The sequence below is a fragment of the Mobula birostris genome, chromosome 19 (genome assembly GCF_030028105.1).
Source record: "Mobula birostris isolate sMobBir1 chromosome 19, sMobBir1.hap1, whole genome shotgun sequence".
Taxonomy (NCBI): Eukaryota; Metazoa; Chordata; class Chondrichthyes; order Myliobatiformes; family Myliobatidae; genus Mobula; species Mobula birostris.
This window is the reverse complement of record NC_092388.1, coordinates 45,973,954-45,993,447: the sequence shown is the minus strand read 5'-3', so window position 1 is coordinate 45,993,447 and position 19,494 is coordinate 45,973,954. Positions and strand designations below refer to the sequence as shown.

Sequence of the window (19,494 nt, the reverse complement as noted above, 5' to 3'; positions counted from 1 at the left end):
AAAACCCGTCCCTTCGTATCTGAGACAGGGAAAAAGACTCAGGAGCCTTCACAGTCTAATCCCCACATATTTCATCTCTCTCCTGTTCGTCTTGCGTGTCTCGTTGACTGTACGAATACATCATCGGTGCTTCTTTCTCCATAGGGCTCGACCCAATAATTTCCAGGAGCATCGGAAACTGTTTCATTGCAGCACACACTACAAGTGACTTGAGGCATGGAAGAAAACAGCACAGAATGACCGCACAGCTTAGCAATACAATACCAATGGTAACTGCAATCTTGGTCAGCCATGCTCCCCATCCTCCTAGTTTACTATTTAACCAGTCAAAGAACTGGTGTCCAAACCCTGCATTTTGTTTAACTTCCTTTCTTAGATTTTTCAGTTTATTCATTGCTCTGGTAAACGATCCCTCCGGACTAGTGTTATTCGGTATAGAAGTACAGCACTGTTCCCCAAACAGTCCACAAACCCCTCTTTTCTCTGCCAATAGCCAGTCTAGTACCTGTCTATTTTGCCACGCCACTCCACTGGTTGCATCTAGCTGCTGTCCCAAAGCCTCTAGTGCATCATCGGTGTAGTTAATGAATCTCTGTTGATTATAATATATATAATTTATCCATTCAGCATTTTTGCTAATCCCTATTACAGGTATAAGTGCTTCCCAGCCCGCAGCAATCTCATTTCTTGCCTTAAACTCGTTAGGTATACCCCTCGGCTGTCCTATACTGTCGATCCGAATCGTCAGGTCGGGCTCATATTTTCTCTTCCTCTGTTTTAGTGCCTGTTGCCTCGAGGTGTCAAATTGTATTTCAGGGGATACTACAACTTCTTGAATCAACATAACATACGTACATGTACCCACCCAATTAAGGGGAAGCGTGGATCTCAGACCCCCCTCCTGTCCACACAGCCACCAGGTATCTGCTAACGGGATGGTCTGGGAGTTCAGTACACCCTCAGTGTACCCGTCTGGTATCTTTGGCCTGGGGTTACATCCCAAATCTTAACACAGTTGCTGCTGAAATGCCCAACCGAGAGGTCACCCGTCCGCGTGAAACATTCATAACTCAAATGTTCCTGCATTTTAAGCTTTCCCAATGTGGGTGTCTGGCTTCTTTTATTTATAGCCCACGGTCTGCTGTAATTACAGTTAGAGGCAAGCTTGTTTTGATCAAACTGCGAGGAAGCCTGGTATAACATACACCAATAAGGGCACATTGGTGTGTTATCAATACATTTCTGATAACAAGGATCCATCCCGCTACAAGTTCCCATACTGCAAGTCTTGACTACACTTGGACACTGCCGCGCACACTGCCCCCTCCGCTTCTTTCGCCATTGCGTGCAGGTGGAGGAGTTATAAGGCATAGGGGCTACGTGTTGAGCATAGATAACAATTCTGTCTCTTCATCATCCCTGCTGTATAATTTGCCCATTGGTACCACATGTTTTGGTACCATGGTACGGAGGTAACCGTTGTGCTCCTCTTACTCCTTTCTCTCAGGTTTTGTGGGATCCTAACAGTCCCATGCCACATCTGCCAAATTAATGGTCTCCAAATCTGCACAAGAGTATCTGAGTGTATCATCCCGGGGCGGGACTGGTCGCCCCCAAGTCGTCTCCATTATCTGAAAAAGTACTACCATCCATAACCCCATCCTTAGGGTCTTCGGGCCTGTCCTCAGGACCAAAAATTTCGCTTATTACTTGGTCAAGTTCCTGCGGTTCAGTATCAGCTTCTTGTTGCTCTTGTCTGTCCCCTACTGTTTGTTCCTCTTCACCACTTACCTCGGGTGGCCCACCTGACTGTACCTGCGGGATTGCTCTAGTGCAGTGATTGAGATGATACCAGGTGGAGCGTCCTTCCACTTGAACTGTGGTGGGTGATGCTTTGGTTACTGTAAAGGGCCCTTCCCTTCTGGGTTCGTTCCACTTTCTTCGAAACGCTCGCACGTAGACCTGATCGCCTGGCTTGATTGGTCCTTCTAGTGTAGGTATACTGGTTGTCTCTGTATGTAAATGCAAATAGGTACTGACACTGATCTGCCAGGGGAACGCTGAAAAAAGCCGAACACAAATCAATCACTGAAAAATAGTCTGCCTCTGGTGGAACATTAGTCAAGAGCGTGTGTGGGTTGGGAACTACCGCTGGCCAGTCCTCCACTACCTCATTCACCGCTCGCAAGTCATGTACCAGTCTTCATTTAGATTTATCTGCTTTAAGGACAGATAACAGTGGGGTACTACATGGACTGTCTGTCCTTTTGAGTACTCCTGACTCCAGTAGTCCCTGTATCGTTGGCGCTATTCCCTCTTCTGCCTCTGGTTTCAAGTGATATTGTGGTCTCCTGGGTGGAACTGCTCCCTTTTTCATCTTTATTTCTACCAGACTGGCTGTTCTTATTCTCCCTACATCCGTGTCATGTTGTGACCACAGAATAGATGGTAACCTATCCAGCCTGTTATCTCTCTGCTGGCCTTCCTCCTTTCTCAATAACGTCAAGTGTGGTTGGGGAGTTACTTCGACCTCCTTTGTTGTTCCTACTATATCTATATCTACCTCTATTTTAAAATAGTTGTTGTCTCCCGATACCCACACCTGTGGCATAATTTTCCTCCACACCGCTCCAGTTCCAGCATGCTTTACTAAGGGTCCTAGGTCTTTAGACTGATGTCCCTCATCTACCAGCAGCGTTATGTGGGGCTCAGCTTCCAGTATCCTGTACAATTTCTCCAAGAAGGTATTCTACCTGACTTGCAGGGCTGCCCCTTGTCTCCCAATTATTATAGCTTCTCCTGTTAGGTGCTGCCGGTTACCTGCCTCCTTGTGCCATCTCTCCTCTAGCTCTTCATTCTGAGTTTCGCCAAAAATCACTGTGCAATGTAACTCGGGTTTGGGCGCTACAGCCTGGGGCAATATAGCCTGCTCGCCCTTTTTCCATTTTTCCCAGGTTTCCCAGATCTGATCTTCTATGTCTCCTATCCAAAAGACATTAGCTTTCTTGACTTCCCGCACTAGTAATTGAGCATTTACTCTTTCCACACTCAACCCACTTCTGGTACATTCTAATTTTAATTCTAGTTTTAATAGGGCATCTCTGCCTAGCAAATTCATCGGAGTTCCTTTGGACACTAATATCGACAAAACTATTCCTTTGCTGCCCATCTTTAATCTCACTGGAGCTGTACATTGTGTCAACTGTGTTTTTCCCGAGAACCCTACAGTCTTAATAATTTTTCCTGACATGGGAAGGTGAAGGGCATACTGCGGCTGTACACAAGTATACGTGGCTCCAGTATCTATCATCATTGGTGTCAGCTGCCCTTCTAACACAACCTGAACAATGGGTTCCTCTTCTGCCTCCCTTGTTATCACTGGGTAGTGTCTCTTCCCACCTGGGTTCTCTGGGCACCCCTAATGTCTTACATAGGGGTTCACGGGTCCACTCGGGCCTGCAGGGACTGGTCCTTGGCTAGACTGTGGTTCCCATCTCATTGGTTCCCGCTGGTACGTGATGGCCCATGGCTTACGTGGGCAGTCCCTTCTCATGTGTCCTGGCTGGTTACATCCCCAGCACAGTCTCTGTATCTCTCTTTCCCCTTGTTCCCTTACTGGCCCTTCCTGCCCATAACCTCTCTGCCTCCCTCCTTGGGATTTCCAGTCCTGTCTGGGCTGCTGTTTAAATTTATCCTGTCCCTGATAGGGCACTTGCGGAAAAGCTCCCCCAAAGACGTTTATTATTGGCATGGGGTTTTGTCTTACGGCACGACCGGTCCCTCCATATAATGGCATTTCATTCATTTCAACGGCTGTGCTTAAATCGGTCACTGCTGGCAGCATCTTCTTGCCTTTTTCTTTTTCCTTCTTTTTAAGTTCTTCAAGCTGCATTTGTATCAGCTTTCTTTGCACTTCTTCTTGCTGCTCAGTCAACTTTCGTTTGTCTTTTCGATATTTTGCGACCGCGTGGACTACGTAGTCCCTTGAATTCCTGTGGGGTCATTGACATCAGTCCAACCACTTCCTCAAGCTTAGACTTAACTTGGGGAGGCATTGCATCCAAAACAGTATTTCGGAACATCAAGGTCATAAACGGGTTGCCTTCCACTTCTTGTTCAGTTTCCAGTCTCCACCTTTTCAACTGATTTTCTATATATGCTGCTGGATTTTCAGTGTCTCCCAGTGGATCCCCTTTCATGGCTTTGGGGTCTATTTTGGCCCCCCATACCCTCTGCCTCACTGTGTCAAATCTGGCCCCGTCAATCAGTGTGCTGTCCGCATTCTGTATGCCAGCCGCTTCCATCAACTCTTGTAGTTTGGAGGTTCCCATCAGCCTTATCAGCAGCGCCTTCAAATCTCCCATAGCCAACATTCGTCCTGTGGCTTCTTCCTCAAAGGCCCTAATTCACTTCCCTGCACCCTCATGTAGGCTGGGCAGGGTGTTTTTCAGCCCTTCCAGGTCCTGGGATCCCCAAGGAATATACTGTACTTGTCCCAATCCTTTTACTAACAACAGCATCATTCTCCCTTTCCTTTCCCACATCTCCTGACTCTCCTCCTCGCCTGACTCCCCATCTGTTTCTGAGCACATTTTTACTGGCTGCCACATGATTCTTTCCGGGGTTTCCTTTCTCCCTTGGCCTCCTCATGGTGTTCTTTCTTTCTGCCTTGAGCTAGCATTTGCTTGGGCCCATGTGAAATCCTCAAACTCCCCTTGGAAATTCAGTCTCCGCTGTAATTTCCTAATCTCTCCCTCTGTTTCTAATGTCTGCCTTTTCACTCTCTCTTTTTCCCCTTCAAGGCTTTTATCTCCTATCCTCTGCCTACACACTCCTGCACCCTCTCTTTCGCTACTTAACTCTTGCTCTCCTGACAAGTTACCTTCTGCTCTGGCCTGTTCAGTTCCGTGCCCATATAACAAAGATTTCTCTTCATCCCTTTTCGCTTTTAATTCCTGTAACCCTTTGATCTCTTCTTCTATTTCCCTTTTCTCCTGTTCTATCTTTGCCCTGTCTTCTTCTATTACCTTCCGTAGTTCCTCCTGCTACTTTTCGTGATTCTTTCTTTCCTCCTCGGTATCCCAGACTTTAATTTCTCCATTTAGATCCACTCTTCCTGTTATCATTGGACACTGCTTAAGGGTTTCTTTCTCATAATATGGAGGAGGTTTTTCTACGTCTTTCAGGTCTCGGTATAGAGCCGAAGCCGGCTCCCTGTTATACTTTTCCTTTTCTTTATCAGACTGCTCCTTTCATTTCTCAGTGTCTTTTTTACTTACTATTAATATACTTCCCGTCTTTCTTAACCTTTCTCCCTCCATCCTAAAGAGTTTTAACACTTCCATTTCTTGTTCCCTTTTTTCCTCTCTTAGATTTATCTTTGGGTTTGTGATTTTTAATTAGCGCTTCCATTTCCTCACATAAGCTTATATCAAATGTTCCTTCTCTTGGCCATTTCGTGACCAGTTCTTTAGTTCTTTTTTCCCATTTTTCTGAAATTTCCATGATCTTACTTGACACACCGGGAACTTTCTGCTCAATATTTCTACTGCTGTTCCTTTCTCTGTCATGTTGTTCTCTTTTTCTTTTTTCTATTATGGTATTTTTAGAATCTCAGTACTTGACTATTTAATAATACTATTTCTCTAACTCTATTTCTATGCCTAGCCTTATGGTTTATCTCACCAGCGTCTGAATTATCTATTAAACTATCTTTATCTCTTATTACGTTCTGCCCGTGCAGACCGCTACTTAGGGCGGTATCCACAGAACTTTTTCCTCTTACACCTCGCCTATGCAGACCCTTACACTTCTTAAGGTGGTATTCACGAGGATTTTTAATTTGCACCTCGCCTATGCAGACCCTTACACTTCTTAAGGCGGTATTCACGAGGATTTTTAATTTGCACATCGCCTATGCAGACCCTTACACTTCTTAAGGCGGTATTCACGAGGATTTTTAATTTGCACATCGCCTATGCAGACCCTTACACTTCTTAAGGCGGTATTCACGAGGATTTTTAATTTGCACATCGCCTATGCAGACCCTTACACTTCTTAAGGCGGTATTCACGAGGATTTTTAATTCTCTTTCCCTGCCCGTTCAGACCTTCGTTTCGTGCGAAGCGGTATCCACAGGGACTTACCAACACCACGTGGAATTTTCTTACTTAACTTATTATTACTTTATTCGTACTTACCCCCACTGCCGTGCTCTTGATTAATCCTCTGAGCCTCCTTTTATCCCCAATTCTGCCAGATTCTTTGGATTGGAGAGACCCTTCGGCAGTTGCTTCACACTTCTGAGTTCCCGAGACCCCCCAAAACCAACAGAATTCTTAGTCCGAATTATCGCAAAAAGCGCTTACCTTTTTTCTTTGGGTGCACCCTTAATTCTGTTAGCCCCGTGAGGGTCCCCGAGGGACCGGGAAGCGTCCCAATCTGCAGTTCCTTTCCTCGCGGGTCTCTATCCGATCCTGTTTGTGACACCAATTTTGTCGTGGTTTCTCGTTTCTCACAAACGACAAGGAGACGCAGAAAACTGGTCAAGACGTTTTAAACTTTAATTTGCAAATCAAAGCTGAGACAATCAGAAAGCTAGTAGCCGACTGCCCGTCGAGACTTGTATACAGCATTTTTTATAGCAATATTCCTATCATATTATCATATCCAGTCGGCCTGTGATTACATATCATCAATATATCCGCTCTCGACTTTCCACTATTGTTTTACTCCCAACTTAATTATGTCTTAGTTTACATTTTAGACCATATGTCCTCTCATTCCCTAACCACAGTTATTTCTTATTTAGTCTTGTGTTGACATACTGCCACATATTTCATCACCTTACTCGCCACTGTTATCTTTCTACTTGGTTTCATTCTAGTTCTCTTCATGAATTAATAGTGAACAGGTCAAAAGTCATGGCTACATAGTGAATACCTTCTATTGAGCTAGCAGTGGTTACATAGTAAATACAGAAAATACAATGTGTGCATTTGAGTAAATACTATTGAGTAAATACTGTAATACATAGAAAATACAATGCATGCATTTGCATTTTCCAATAAGTCCAACCTGAAGCACTGCAATCAATAAAGGGGAAAGTTATGCCATCATAATAGTTTAGACAAAACCTGACTGTCTGCCTGAAGTACATAAATTGGGGCAGCGATATCTTGGTTGGGTCATGGACTAGGGAAATGTGGTCAAGACCATTCGAAAAGGCAGATTCTATACCCATTGATCATCATACCTTAATTCACAGGAATTGTATCTAATGTGTGATTAATGTATGGGTATGGTACTAGCTAACACTGTACTACAGTATTGAATGGCAATAATGTGCGGGCCGGGCCAGGGAATAACACTGTCTCTTCAGTCCAGATTTCTCATGATGTGCAAAATACAGAAGTGCCACATTCAACAACTAAAACACACTTTGAGCAAAGCCTAAGAAAACGGTAGGTTAGCAAGCGATGAGGTGATTAAGTGATCTTTGCCGTTAATTGAGGCGCTGAGGATCAAATGTTTATAATATTCCATTCCCTAAATGAAGCCTTTAATCCCTCAGCTGCCTCCCTATCTACTGAGTGCCTCCCAGCTCCCCCTCAGAAAGTCCCACCACCCCTGGGGGGGCCAATATTGCCCACCTTGGGAACCACTCTTTTATATGGTTATGTGACTTCATACAAATGGCTACATTCCCTCCTCCCCGACCCCCAACCAGTAAGTAGATTTTGTTACATTTATCAATTGAACTTTGATCCAGACATTGGAGAAGCTCCCTGTCTAGATAGCTTTAAGCTGCAGTTCTGCACAGTTTAACTATTTCCATTAATATATTTGTACTCTGACCTTATATATTCATTTTCCTTTCCCTCCTCTCCACTCAACTCCATATATGGTTTTAAATAAGCCACATCCTTTCTGAAACAACTTTTCCAGCAATTTATACTTTACATCAGTTGTTCGAGTGACCCACCTATAAACTTAATTTTCATATTAGGAGCCAATATTAATGAATATCAAATAGGTAAAGTGCTCCTGTTTACTTCATTTCCCAAAAGAATTTTAATGTAAACAGCATTTATTTACTATAATTGCATTTTTTTCTTTGCCATTACCTGTCAAAGGGCTAAAATACTCTTTTTGAGAGAGCTAAAAGTGGGAAAAATAGAAGAAAAAAATTTGCAACAGACACGAAATGCTCAAGTTGCTCCAGCATTTTGTGTGTTTTGCATGGATTTCCAGCATCTGCAGATTTTCTCTTGTTTGAGAAAAAAACTTCGGTTATTTGCTGTGCTCAAACATGCTTGCTTTTGCATCGTTGCATTTATTTTCAGAAACATGGCTTCTACAACTATTAAAGTAGCAGGAATTGGGGCTTTTGAAATGAAGTTCGGGAAGGAAGATAACTTTTTGAAAGGTAGCTTTGAATCAGAGCTGAGTTTAACTTGCAAAATTGACAAGTCATCCTAGTTATTCTGATATTAAAGTATTTGTTTTAAACTTTTCTTCTTTTCAAACTCACTTATTTCCAACAGTTTATTCCCAGTTTTTAATTGTGTATAATTTGTGACTTTTAAATTTTTTCACCATTGTAGATATACCACATTTCTCTATTTACAAGGTAAAATTATATTATGATTTATTATTTCAACCCAAGATTTTGTAGTAGATCTCGAAATATCACAATTTATAGCTTGTGTAATGTCTTCAGATAAAACAAATTAAATCTGAGAAAATGTTTTCTTGTGGCTACATACCGTCCAAAATGTTTTAAAAATTTATTTTTCCAATTTAACTGCAAACTTTTCATGTATTGTAAAGTAATATGCCAAGTGATAATGAAATTGAGCTGTGCTATTTAGAAAGAGTAATAGTAAAGAAAAGGAGGTGACCCACATCTTTGATTTTACCAAGTTGTGCTACAAATTTACCTTGTGTCATTGTTCTTTAGTATTTCTATTGACAAAACATTTTGCTGCTTTGAAAAATATTTGGTGTTCCACAATACTGCAGTGATCTTGCAATGCTGTGGGATAGTTCTTTTGCATTCTTCACTCTAATTGTACATTTTCTTTTCAGACATTCATACTGTATATTTATTCATAGCCTTTGTGCTGTTACATATTTAATAGAGGTTTTGGAAGTTTACTGGCTCCAGTTTAGTTCCTAGCAATTCTAAAATGAAATAAATAAATGGAACATTCTAGGCTTCTGGTTTCTCTTTTACATATCACCAGCTCTGTTGTGGAAGAATTAATTCTTTAAAACTATAGTAAGTTTGTTCTGTTGTTGCTCGTATTGAGATTTGCATACAACTATGAAAATATAAACATAAGATGCTGCCCTATTAAGATGGGAAGGGACAAAAATTTTTAGCAAATAGGGGACAAAATCAAATCAAGAGCTACGTGGGAACAAGCAGAAAAAAGCAGTTATTTGTTAGAAGGTTTTTAACACAAATATGGACTTTATTGCATGGTTCAAATGAGTTCTTCAGTTAAAACAAGTACGTAACCAATACAGCAATATATAAATTTAGTGCACTGCACTCTCACAGGTATCTGTTAAACCAGCCTTGTTAATATACTTCATACAATGTAAGATTTTGCATTGGAATTGAACATTGCAGAACTCTAAATGCCCCATTTAGTGAAGATGGCATCTTGCAAAAGCAGTTAGTGTAGTGAGGAAGATGTTGCTTTCAGTTCAAAATTCAATTTGGAGCTACCAGAAATTGAAGGTCTAAAATTTGGGAAGGGATGACTAAATATGAAGTCTCACTTTTTTTTGGACCATATCTTATATCTTTGCAACATCCAATAGTGAAGTACAATATAAGGGCTTATGAACTCATACCTCACTGAGGTGGAGAGCCTCAGTGCCTTGCTGGCCCACACATAAACACCATGATTCGGGAGATTATGCTTTCTCTAAAAGTTTAAATTTAAATAATTGTCCTCTTTACTAATTTAAGCGCATTCATTACTTTGAAAAATTAAGCATTTTCCATGCCTGTGCAGAATGTATCCTCAACCTAATACCCCACTATCAATATCCTATGTGTTACCAGTCACCTCAAATGGAAGTGGAGTAGCCATGTACACAGTGGGGGCTATAAGAGCAGGTCAGAGGCTAGGAATCCTGCGGTGGGTAACTTGCCATTCAATTCCCTAAAGTCTGCCCACTGTCTACAAGGTTCAAGTCAGGACCTTGTACTTAGCTGGATGAGAGCAGCTTCAACTCCACTCAAGAAGCCTGATACCATACAGGACATAGCAGCTGCTTGATAGGCACCTCATTCATAACCATTCACTCATTTCACCATTGATGCACAGTAGCAGCAGTTTGTACTGCATGATGCACTGCAGCAACTTAAAAAAGGCTCCTTAGAAAGCACTTCCAAACCCATATCCTCTTCTAGTTAGAAGGACAAGGACATTAAAAACATAGGTGCATTATCAGCTCCAAAGCACACGCAGTCTTGACTTGGAAATATATTGTTGTTCCTTGAAAGTTATTGGGTTAAAATCCTGGAACGCTCTCTACCAGCATTGTGGGTGTATTCACAACACAAGGACTGCAGTAGTTTAAGACGGCAGCTGAGCCCCAACTTTTCAAGGGCAATGTGGGTGGGAAATTAAGTGCTGGTGTAGCCTGCAAAACCCACAACACTTGAATATAAAAGAAAAGTAGAAATATATTTTTGTGGTATACAATGTATTGCATAATCTGACAAATGAGTTGCTGATGTAAATATTAATGCAGAATATTTTTGTGATGCAGGTATTTTGTTCTGAACTGCGAGTTGGGCGTACTGCAATACTTTGTAAATGAGCAGTGCAAAGGTCAGAAGCCACGAGGAGTTCTATATTTGTCTGGTGCAGTGATCTCGTTCAGTGATGAAGTTTCTCACATGTTTATAGTTCAAGCTGCCAGTGGTGAACTGTATAAACTCAGAGGTACTGAACACTATTATATTTTAAATAAGAAAATACTGCATCAATTTTATTCTTGAAAATCCTGAGAACTTCAGTGATTGTAAGCATGTTAGAAAAGTATATGTATGAGATATGATTCTATATGAATTTCACTTTTATGATTGTTAGTCTTATTTCAGTTTATGAAATTGTTTGTAAAGAAGCATGCACTTGAATTTGATGATTCAATTTTTGTTTTCAGAAAGTTCAAATTTATGAAATAAAAACAGCGATCCATAATTGGAGGAGTCTCTTAAGCAGTTGGAGACTTGGAATGTTGATTCTCAGAAAGGAGAAAAAACACTGTTTATAATTGGAAATATTCCCATCCTGAAGCAAAGAAGTGTTTGAGGGAGAAAGATACAAATATTTTTTAAATTAGAAGATCTCGTACTTTGAACTTTTAAGAAGCTCGCAATCTTCTTGTGCCTCAGTGTAAAGTTAGTTATGTTTGATGATGAAGAAGATTTTGAAATGATATGGAAATTATTTAAAACAGTATCTAAATAAAACCACTGAGTAAGTTTGGGAAAATGTACAATGTGTGCGTATGTATGTGTAATTGAAGAATAGGAATTTTCAGATTCCTACATACAACAATCCTTAAGCAAAAGATGAAATAGATTTAAAATGTATTGCATCAAAAGAATACCAGCACTTCCTCCCCCATACTATCAGTTCTAACTACTCTATTGTAGTTGGTCCTATCACAAGTTTCAACTTGGAAGGTTTTCTTTTGTAGAGTTCTCTTTTAAAATGTATTTTTCTTTTGCCATTCTTTAAATTAGAGAGTTTCTCCTTTTTCCAAAACAAAAATTCTCACAATCTCTCTGTATATAATGTACAGATTTAGAAGCAACAATAATGATGACTTAATGGTAGGCACTGATATTAATATACAAATCTAAAATAAATGTGACAGAGTGTGTTATTTCTGGCTGATCTCCTGTTTGAATTAGAATTTTGTGCTTATCTTCCAGCACATCATGTTGTAATATTTACATTTTAATTGACTGTTAAGCGCATTAAAATGGTAATTAACAACATAAACCCTTAACAGTATGATTATTAATGATTATGTACCATCCTCTTGCCTAGAAAGTGAACAGCCATGAGCATCGTCTTAGTTCTTATGGATGCAAATTGTTTGAAAGTTTAATGAAAACATTGCCATAATCTTAACCATCCTATCAAGACTTTTAATTGAATAATACCTTTGGGTAAACACTTGAAATCCATAAATAGTGATTTAAAATTTATGATATGTGGAAGTGTTACTATCTCATGAACATCATTATGTTAAAAACAATAAAGCAAGTAGTTGTAGATACACAGTTGAATGCCATCTGTGAACATAGAATTGGAGCTGATGTTTACAGTCAGTGTTAAAGGCAAGGTGTTTTGGCCAAGTAGTAGAATTGGGTATGGTTTAGGTTTATGTACTTAGACTTTCTGAATGTATTTCATGACCTGCTTTATGCGTCCTCTTACAAGGAATATCAGATGATTGATAAGTAATCGACTTGTATTGATCGAAAATTGATGGACTGGAAAGCAGATTAAGGTTTATGGATTTAACGGGTAGAAATTAATTGTAAATATCATACAGTAGAAACCTGCACTGAAGGAGATTTTACTCTCCCTATCTGGATGCTTTGGACAGACTCAAGAATGATATTGAGTTTTTGATACAAAATAGATGGTCAACAAACATTTTGACCCATGATGGATGCAACCCAGCAGAATACTACACAGCTGGCATATATCATCTCATGAAAAAGATTTTCTTTTCCACTAAAATAGGAGAAAGTATGAAGAAATAGAGGGATATTTGCAAGTAAATGCAATACTTGAAGAGGAGAAAGTATGAAGAAATAGAGGGATATTTGCAAGTAAATGCAATACTTGAAGAGTGAATGAAAATAATTAAAACCATGAAAGCATGTACTACAATAGGGAAGAGCCAAGAATACATTTGTCCAATCTGTTTGTTGAGAGTTGGGTAAATTTATGGACAACAAATCTTAGATTTTTAAACTGATAAAAGTCATAAGTACATGCTAGGTTCATCAGAACAATGCCAGAATTAGAAGTCGTGTGGAGTGACTGAAATTATTTTGCTAAAGTGAATAACTGTATTGGGAACCTTGTACGTTGTAAACCTCTGAAGAGTGAGGGTTAAGTTGTCAGGGTGAGGAGTTGATGAATCAAGAAAATGGAGTTATCAGAAAGAATAAAGAGGAAGGAGATTTTTGCTTATTTGGGGAATTATTAGAATATAAACTATTTCCTCATACAGAGACCGTTGTTGAGGGTTAGCAAGATAATTATTTGATACAAACATGGATACATCGTGATAGAAACCTGTGGACGGGGCATCTGGTATTAAATTGCTTTAAGCAAGATCTTCCATAGTTTTATGGCTTTATTTATGTTGCCACATAACATCTAATTACTGAAACGATTATGGATTTCTGACTGGCAAAATGTTCACCACAGCAATGTCAGCTTCCTCGTAGCTAACTTTTGGATATCGAAGAAGATAAATATTAAAATTTAAAAGATGTTGCCTTGGTCTTATATGGATGGAGAATGAATGGGTTAAGATGTGTGTGTCATTTTATTTTGTATAGTGCCATTTGACTCCTGATACAAGAAGCTTCTTCACTGCAAGTAGAATTTTAGGAAATCCACTGAGTGACTATCGTATTACAGATTTAAATACTGTAGGTCCAAAGCTGTTTCATAATTGCATAACGAGCATAAAGAAGTACATGCAGAGAGGTAGGCTTGCTGGGGAGTAAAATATGATCTAAATAATGACAGTCGATGTGAGTGAGGATCTTTGTGTTGTGGATACATTTTGTTGTTTAAAAAAAAGATGGCAACATTGTAGTCAAGGAAGAGTGTAAAACTTCAAGTTGGACAAACATAATGAGTAAGAACCTTAAAACAAAAATTTCCAAACACAGATTTAAAAAATCTCTAGGCTGTTAATTAAAATAACGGAGGAAAAACCATAAGCTATACTTTTATTTTCCAATCCTTTCTGGTTACATTCTTCCAATACATTGTATCAATGTTTTAAAAGGGAGAAGATAATGAACAATTAAACTTTAATAGTTGCCAAGTTATTAGAATCAATTCTGAAGCTTGGCAGTAACCCTCATTTGGAAAGGAAAAAGTTAATCATTAATGGGCAACATGGATTTATAATGGAAGGGCCAAAACAGATGAACTTCATTGAATCTTTTGTGGTGGTAGGATTTATGAGGATGGTGAGTTTATTGTCGTCCACATAAATTTCTGCAAGACTTTTGTCAAGATTCCATATGACTGACTAATTTTTAGATATAAGTAGAAACCTACATAATCTGAGAAAAAAAAGGGGCAAATAAGACTCAAACTGGCTAATGGCAGAAAATGAAAGGTAATAGTTGATGAGTATTCTGCGTCAGGACAAGCTGTTAATTAGTAAAAGCACAGCTTGAGTACAGTGTTCAGTTCTGGTCACTGCATTACTGGCATGATGCAATTGCACTGGAGAGTATGTAAGAGATTTGTGAGATATTGTCAGAACAAAAACATTTTAGCATTGGAGAAATATTGATAACATCAGGAAAGTTTTCATTTGGAATGGAGAAAGCAACAAAGAGGTTTAAAGTTGTAAGAGAAGCCTAAAACCATTAAATGGGGAAGAACCATTTTCTCTTAATGGAGGCATTAAAAACCTGGGGAAAAGGGTTAGAAGGAATAGGTGAAAGATGAGGAATTATAGATTTCACCCAGATGATGGATGAAAGGATGTCATAAAGTCGTAAGAGTTGCAAAACAGCAACAGGTCCCTTTGGCCCATCACATCCATACATACTATTGTATCCATTCTACTACATCAACTCACCCACATTAAGCTTGGAGTCTTCTTTGCCATAGCTATTTAAGTGGCTGATCAGGTGCGTAAGAAATGTTTGGATTATATCTGTTTCCAACACCACCTCGGGCACTGTTAGTTATTCCATTATAACCATTCTTTCAGTGAAGAATCCTATTTTCTGATTCCCCCCCATTCTGTCTTGCCTCAAAGCAGTTCCCTTTTGTTTTGTACACCCCATTATGATAAAGAGATTCTTCCCACTTACTTTACCTAGGTCTCTCAAAAATTTATATACTTTTATCGTGTTCCCCCTCAGCAACATACACAAAATGTTCAAGGAACTCAGCAAGTCAGGCAGAATCTATGGAAATGAAAAAAACATTTGACACTTTGGGCTGAGACCCTTCATGAGGATTGTTTGAGGTTATCTATCAGCCTCTTCTACTCCAGTGAAAACAAACTCAGCCTATCCTTAATATGAATGAACCTTCCAATCTAAGCAGCCTCCTGCTGAATCTCTACCACAGCTTCTCCAGTGTAATCACATGCTTTTTCTAGTGTGGCGACCAGAATTGCACACATAGGTGGCCTAAGCAATGTTTTGAAAAGTTGTAACATGATGTCCAAACTTTCGTATTTGATGCCTCCTCTGATGAAGGCATGCATGACGTATGACTTTAACATCATAGTGGAATTATAGGATCATAAAGAGAGACAACATGGAAATAGACCCTTCACCCCACCAAATCCACACAGTCATCTTGCCACTTTCAGGGAACCATGGTATCCTAGGTCTGTCTGTTTCATCCACAATGTTTGGGGCTCTGCCATTTACTATGTATGTCTCATTTGACTGTCTAGTTCCTTTTCTATTAGCATGGTCTAGATGAGCTAAGTGGCCTTTTTTTTTCTCTTATGTGTTTTACTATTATTTTATGAAGGTGTGAAGATATACTTGTATAGAATATTCCACATTGTTAATCATATTTAATCTTCTCAAAATGTTCTCAGATTTTGCTCAACTTTTGATTTACAGGCTGTATCCAAATTTGGCATTCTGTGATCTATCTTCAGTCACTCATTAACATGGTTAGCTTGAGGCAGAGCTGCAACTCAGTGTCCCATGATGCATCATGAGCTAAGATTTGTTTATCTTGTATGCTATAGTACAAATATAGTAGATTGTTGAGTATTTTCTCAAGATGGGTCTGCAGGTTTAAAAACTGGGTATTGTGGTAAGGATTGAACGATGTTGCAATGGCATTAAATCTATTTCTAATTAATGCATAATAAATTAGAAAGTATTAAACAAAGGTATAATTTATTATTATAAAAAGTAATTTAAAAATGGACTTGGTAAGAATGGCTGATTCCTTAGTAAACATAACCAGATACAAGGACAGGTAGGCATAGGATATAAGTCAGAAATCATGCTTGATACCAATAATGAACACATGCAAACATAAATTTTTAAGTCAAGAGTTGATTGTTTTGATGGTGTTGACCCATTTCAAGCAATTGAGTCCATGCCTCTATTGCAATCATAGATTAAAGAGTTATCTATAAATGCCTTAAGTATTTTTATGGTTCATATTGTTTCTAGTTTTACAAGTCTTCAGTAGATATGCTAAAGCTTTTTAAAGAAACTGATTATGTCACAGAAGCATGGTGTTGGCTTTGGCCATCGGTTAATAAGATATACTTACATTAGAAAAAGTATATAAAGAATAATAATACCTGATACATTGATTTTATTAGCATAGAAAAAGATTTAAAATAGACTATATGTGAAATTATTAAGAGTGAGATTTAATGCAGAAGTAAAGTGGTACTAATTTAGAAAATTAACATATTTCAGGTTTATAAAGTATTATAATTACAAATGTTTTAGACCCAATTAGTGATTGTCCATCCATTATATTTTGCATATTTTGATATTTCAAATCTGGATCTGCCTAATTTTAGAAAGGCCTTGGTATTGTTTTGTATTCATCAGATCTGATTTTACAGTTGCCTATTTTGTGTAATCACAGCTGGTTTACTCGTTTAAGCTATTTACAAATATTTAATAAAAATGCTTAGTATAGATTGTACTATTTTGTTTTCATCTGCCATTCTTTATAACTGTACTTTCTTTTTAAAAGAAAACTCGGCATCTTTTTTTTTCTTGTATGTCTACTTTCTGCACTACAGCGGGAGATGCCAAAGAGAGATTCTACTGGGTGAACCAGCTTCAGGCTACTGCCAAGCACCACACAGACAATAATGCCAAGGTAAAGGGTTACTGTATTGGAGAACCAAAATGCTATACCCCACTCTGACATTGTGATCTAAAATGCACAATATTAGCATTTAAAGCTTACACTACTTCTGTTTCTATCAAATATGAAGGACCATTGGTAAAGTGGTTACATTACTGCACTAGTAATCCAGAGGCCTAAATTACTGATTTGCAGTAAGAAGGAGTACCACAGTGGATAAGAAATTTAAATTCAGTGGATTAAATTAATCTAGAAAAGCTGGTACTGTATTCATAATGAAATCACAACATGATTAAAAATCATCAAGTTCACTAATTATATTTTTTGTGATTCCTTCTCCCTTTTTCTTTTTTTATCTGCAGACCAGCAAATGTTGTGGCTGCCCACTGAAATGCCCTGCCAAACAACTTGGTTGTTACAAACTGCTCAGGTCTAAGCTGATAGCAGCCCACTGCCACCTTTTATGTAATTTAGAATGGGTAATGAATGCCTGCCAAGTAATGCCCACTATATGAGAATTTTTAAAATTACAAAACAAATATAAATAATTTGAATGCCTTGGAGGGTTTTTTGTATAAAACAAAATTAAATATAAACCACAATTATGGCCAGAAACTTGTGCGAAACTTGTTTCAATGTAATTACCAATGAGGTTGGTTCATAACTCTTAAAAGTAATGTTTTAAATTATCCATTATTTAAATTTAAGGACTATTTGTCCATGACTATGTTTGCTAAATTTGCTAAATGCCTTAAATGATTATCACTTTTTATTTTTAAGGTTTTTCTGTTTGATATCAACAAATAGATGTAGACTTTGGATCTAGCATGTTGTTTTCAAATATGAATATTTGACAATGTGTGTGATGGTTTATTCATGGCTACATAACCATGTTGCATTGGGCAATGGATGAATAAGGCATTTTAGAATTGAGAAACTAACTTTGTTTCCTTTAGGTCCAGTAAGATAGATCAAAGACATATAACACGTCTTATGGCTTACTATAATAGCAGCAGCTCTCCTTAAGATAACTCATTTATGGCTTAGCCGAATCTTTTTCATCTCCACACCATTTCCCTGCTCGCTTACTCATACAGCCTTAACAATTCAACTTATCCAGTACTCTCTTTCAGGATCGTGTTTTGAGTATTACCCTAGTTCTTTGTAATTTTGATGTTTATAGTCTCACTGTTTCCTTTATTTGGGAAAACTATGTTTAACAAAGTTAATAGCTTTCTGAGGGTAATACCAGCATAGACATAAATGAGAAGTCAGAAGGTATAGTATGTTTGAATTTTCAAAAGATATTTGATAAGGTATTATATAAAGTACAGTATACAATATAGCTTGTGAATTTGGGGTAAATGTAAACACAGATAAAGGATTAGTTATGTACAAAGCAGTGACTAAAATAAATGAGAATCAGAATCAGGCTTATTATCACCGGCATGTGACGTGAAATTTGTTAACAGCAGGAGCAGTTCAGTGCAATACATAATATAGAAGAGAGGAAAAAAAAGTAAATCAATTACTGTATATGTATATTGAATAGATTAAAAACATGCAAAAAACAAATACTGTATATTTAAAAAAGTGAGGTAGTCTCCAAGGATTCAATGGCCATTTAGGAATCGGATGGCAGAGGGGAAGAAGCTGTTCCTGAATCGCTGAGTGTGTGCCTTCAGGCTTCTGTACCTTCTACCTGATGGTAACAGTGAGAAAAGGGCATGCCCTGGATGCTGGAGGTCCTTAATAATGGATGCTGCCTTTCTGAGACACCGCTCCCTGAAGATGTCGTGGGTACTTTGTAGGCTAGTACCCAAGATGGAGCTGAAAAGATTTGCAATCCTCTGCAGCTTCTTTCGATCCTGTGCAGTATCCATCCCCCCATACCAGACAGTGATGCAGCCTGTCAGAATGCTCTCCAAGCTACATCTATAAAATTTTTTGAGTTTATTTGTTGATATGCCAAATGTCTTCAAACGCCTAATGAAGTCTTGCCTTCTTTATAACTGCATTGATACGTTGGGACCAGGTTAGATTGTTGGAGATCTTGACACCCAGGAACTTGAAACTGCTCACTCTCCCCACTTCTGACCCCTCTATGGGGATTGGTTTGTGTTCCTTCATCTTACTCTTCCTGAAGTCCACAATCAGCTCTTTCATCTTACTGATGTTGAGTGCCAGGTTTTTGCTGCGCCACCACTCCACCAGTTGGCATATCTCACTCCTGTATGCCCTCTCGTCACCCCTTGAGATTCTACCAACAATTGCTGTATCATCAGCAAATATATAGATGGTATTTGAGCTCTGCCTAGCCACACAGTCATGTGTATATAGAGAGTAGAGCAGTAGGCTAAGCACACACCCC

General features: G+C 38.7%; 1 protein-coding gene across 3 annotated transcripts in view; it reads left to right on the top strand.

Moving 5' to 3' along the window:
- The window catches only part of osbpl10b (oxysterol binding protein-like 10b), a 172,082-nt gene that overhangs the window by 23,814 nt on the left and 128,774 nt on the right, over window positions 1–19,494 (top strand). For 2 of the 3 annotated variants that reach the window (XR_011889749.1, XM_072283533.1), the window contains exons 2-3: window positions 10,795–10,970; window positions 17,056–17,135. Coding sequence is in view for 2 of the 3 variants with exons in the window: in XM_072283533.1 (XP_072139634.1) it covers window positions 10,795–10,970; window positions 17,056–17,135 (256 nt within the window). In the remaining variant the exon portion in view is untranslated. Of the gene's footprint in view, window positions 1–10,794; window positions 10,971–17,006; window positions 17,136–19,494 lie in introns of those variants that run through there. The other variant, XM_072283534.1, reaches the window with a different exon arrangement.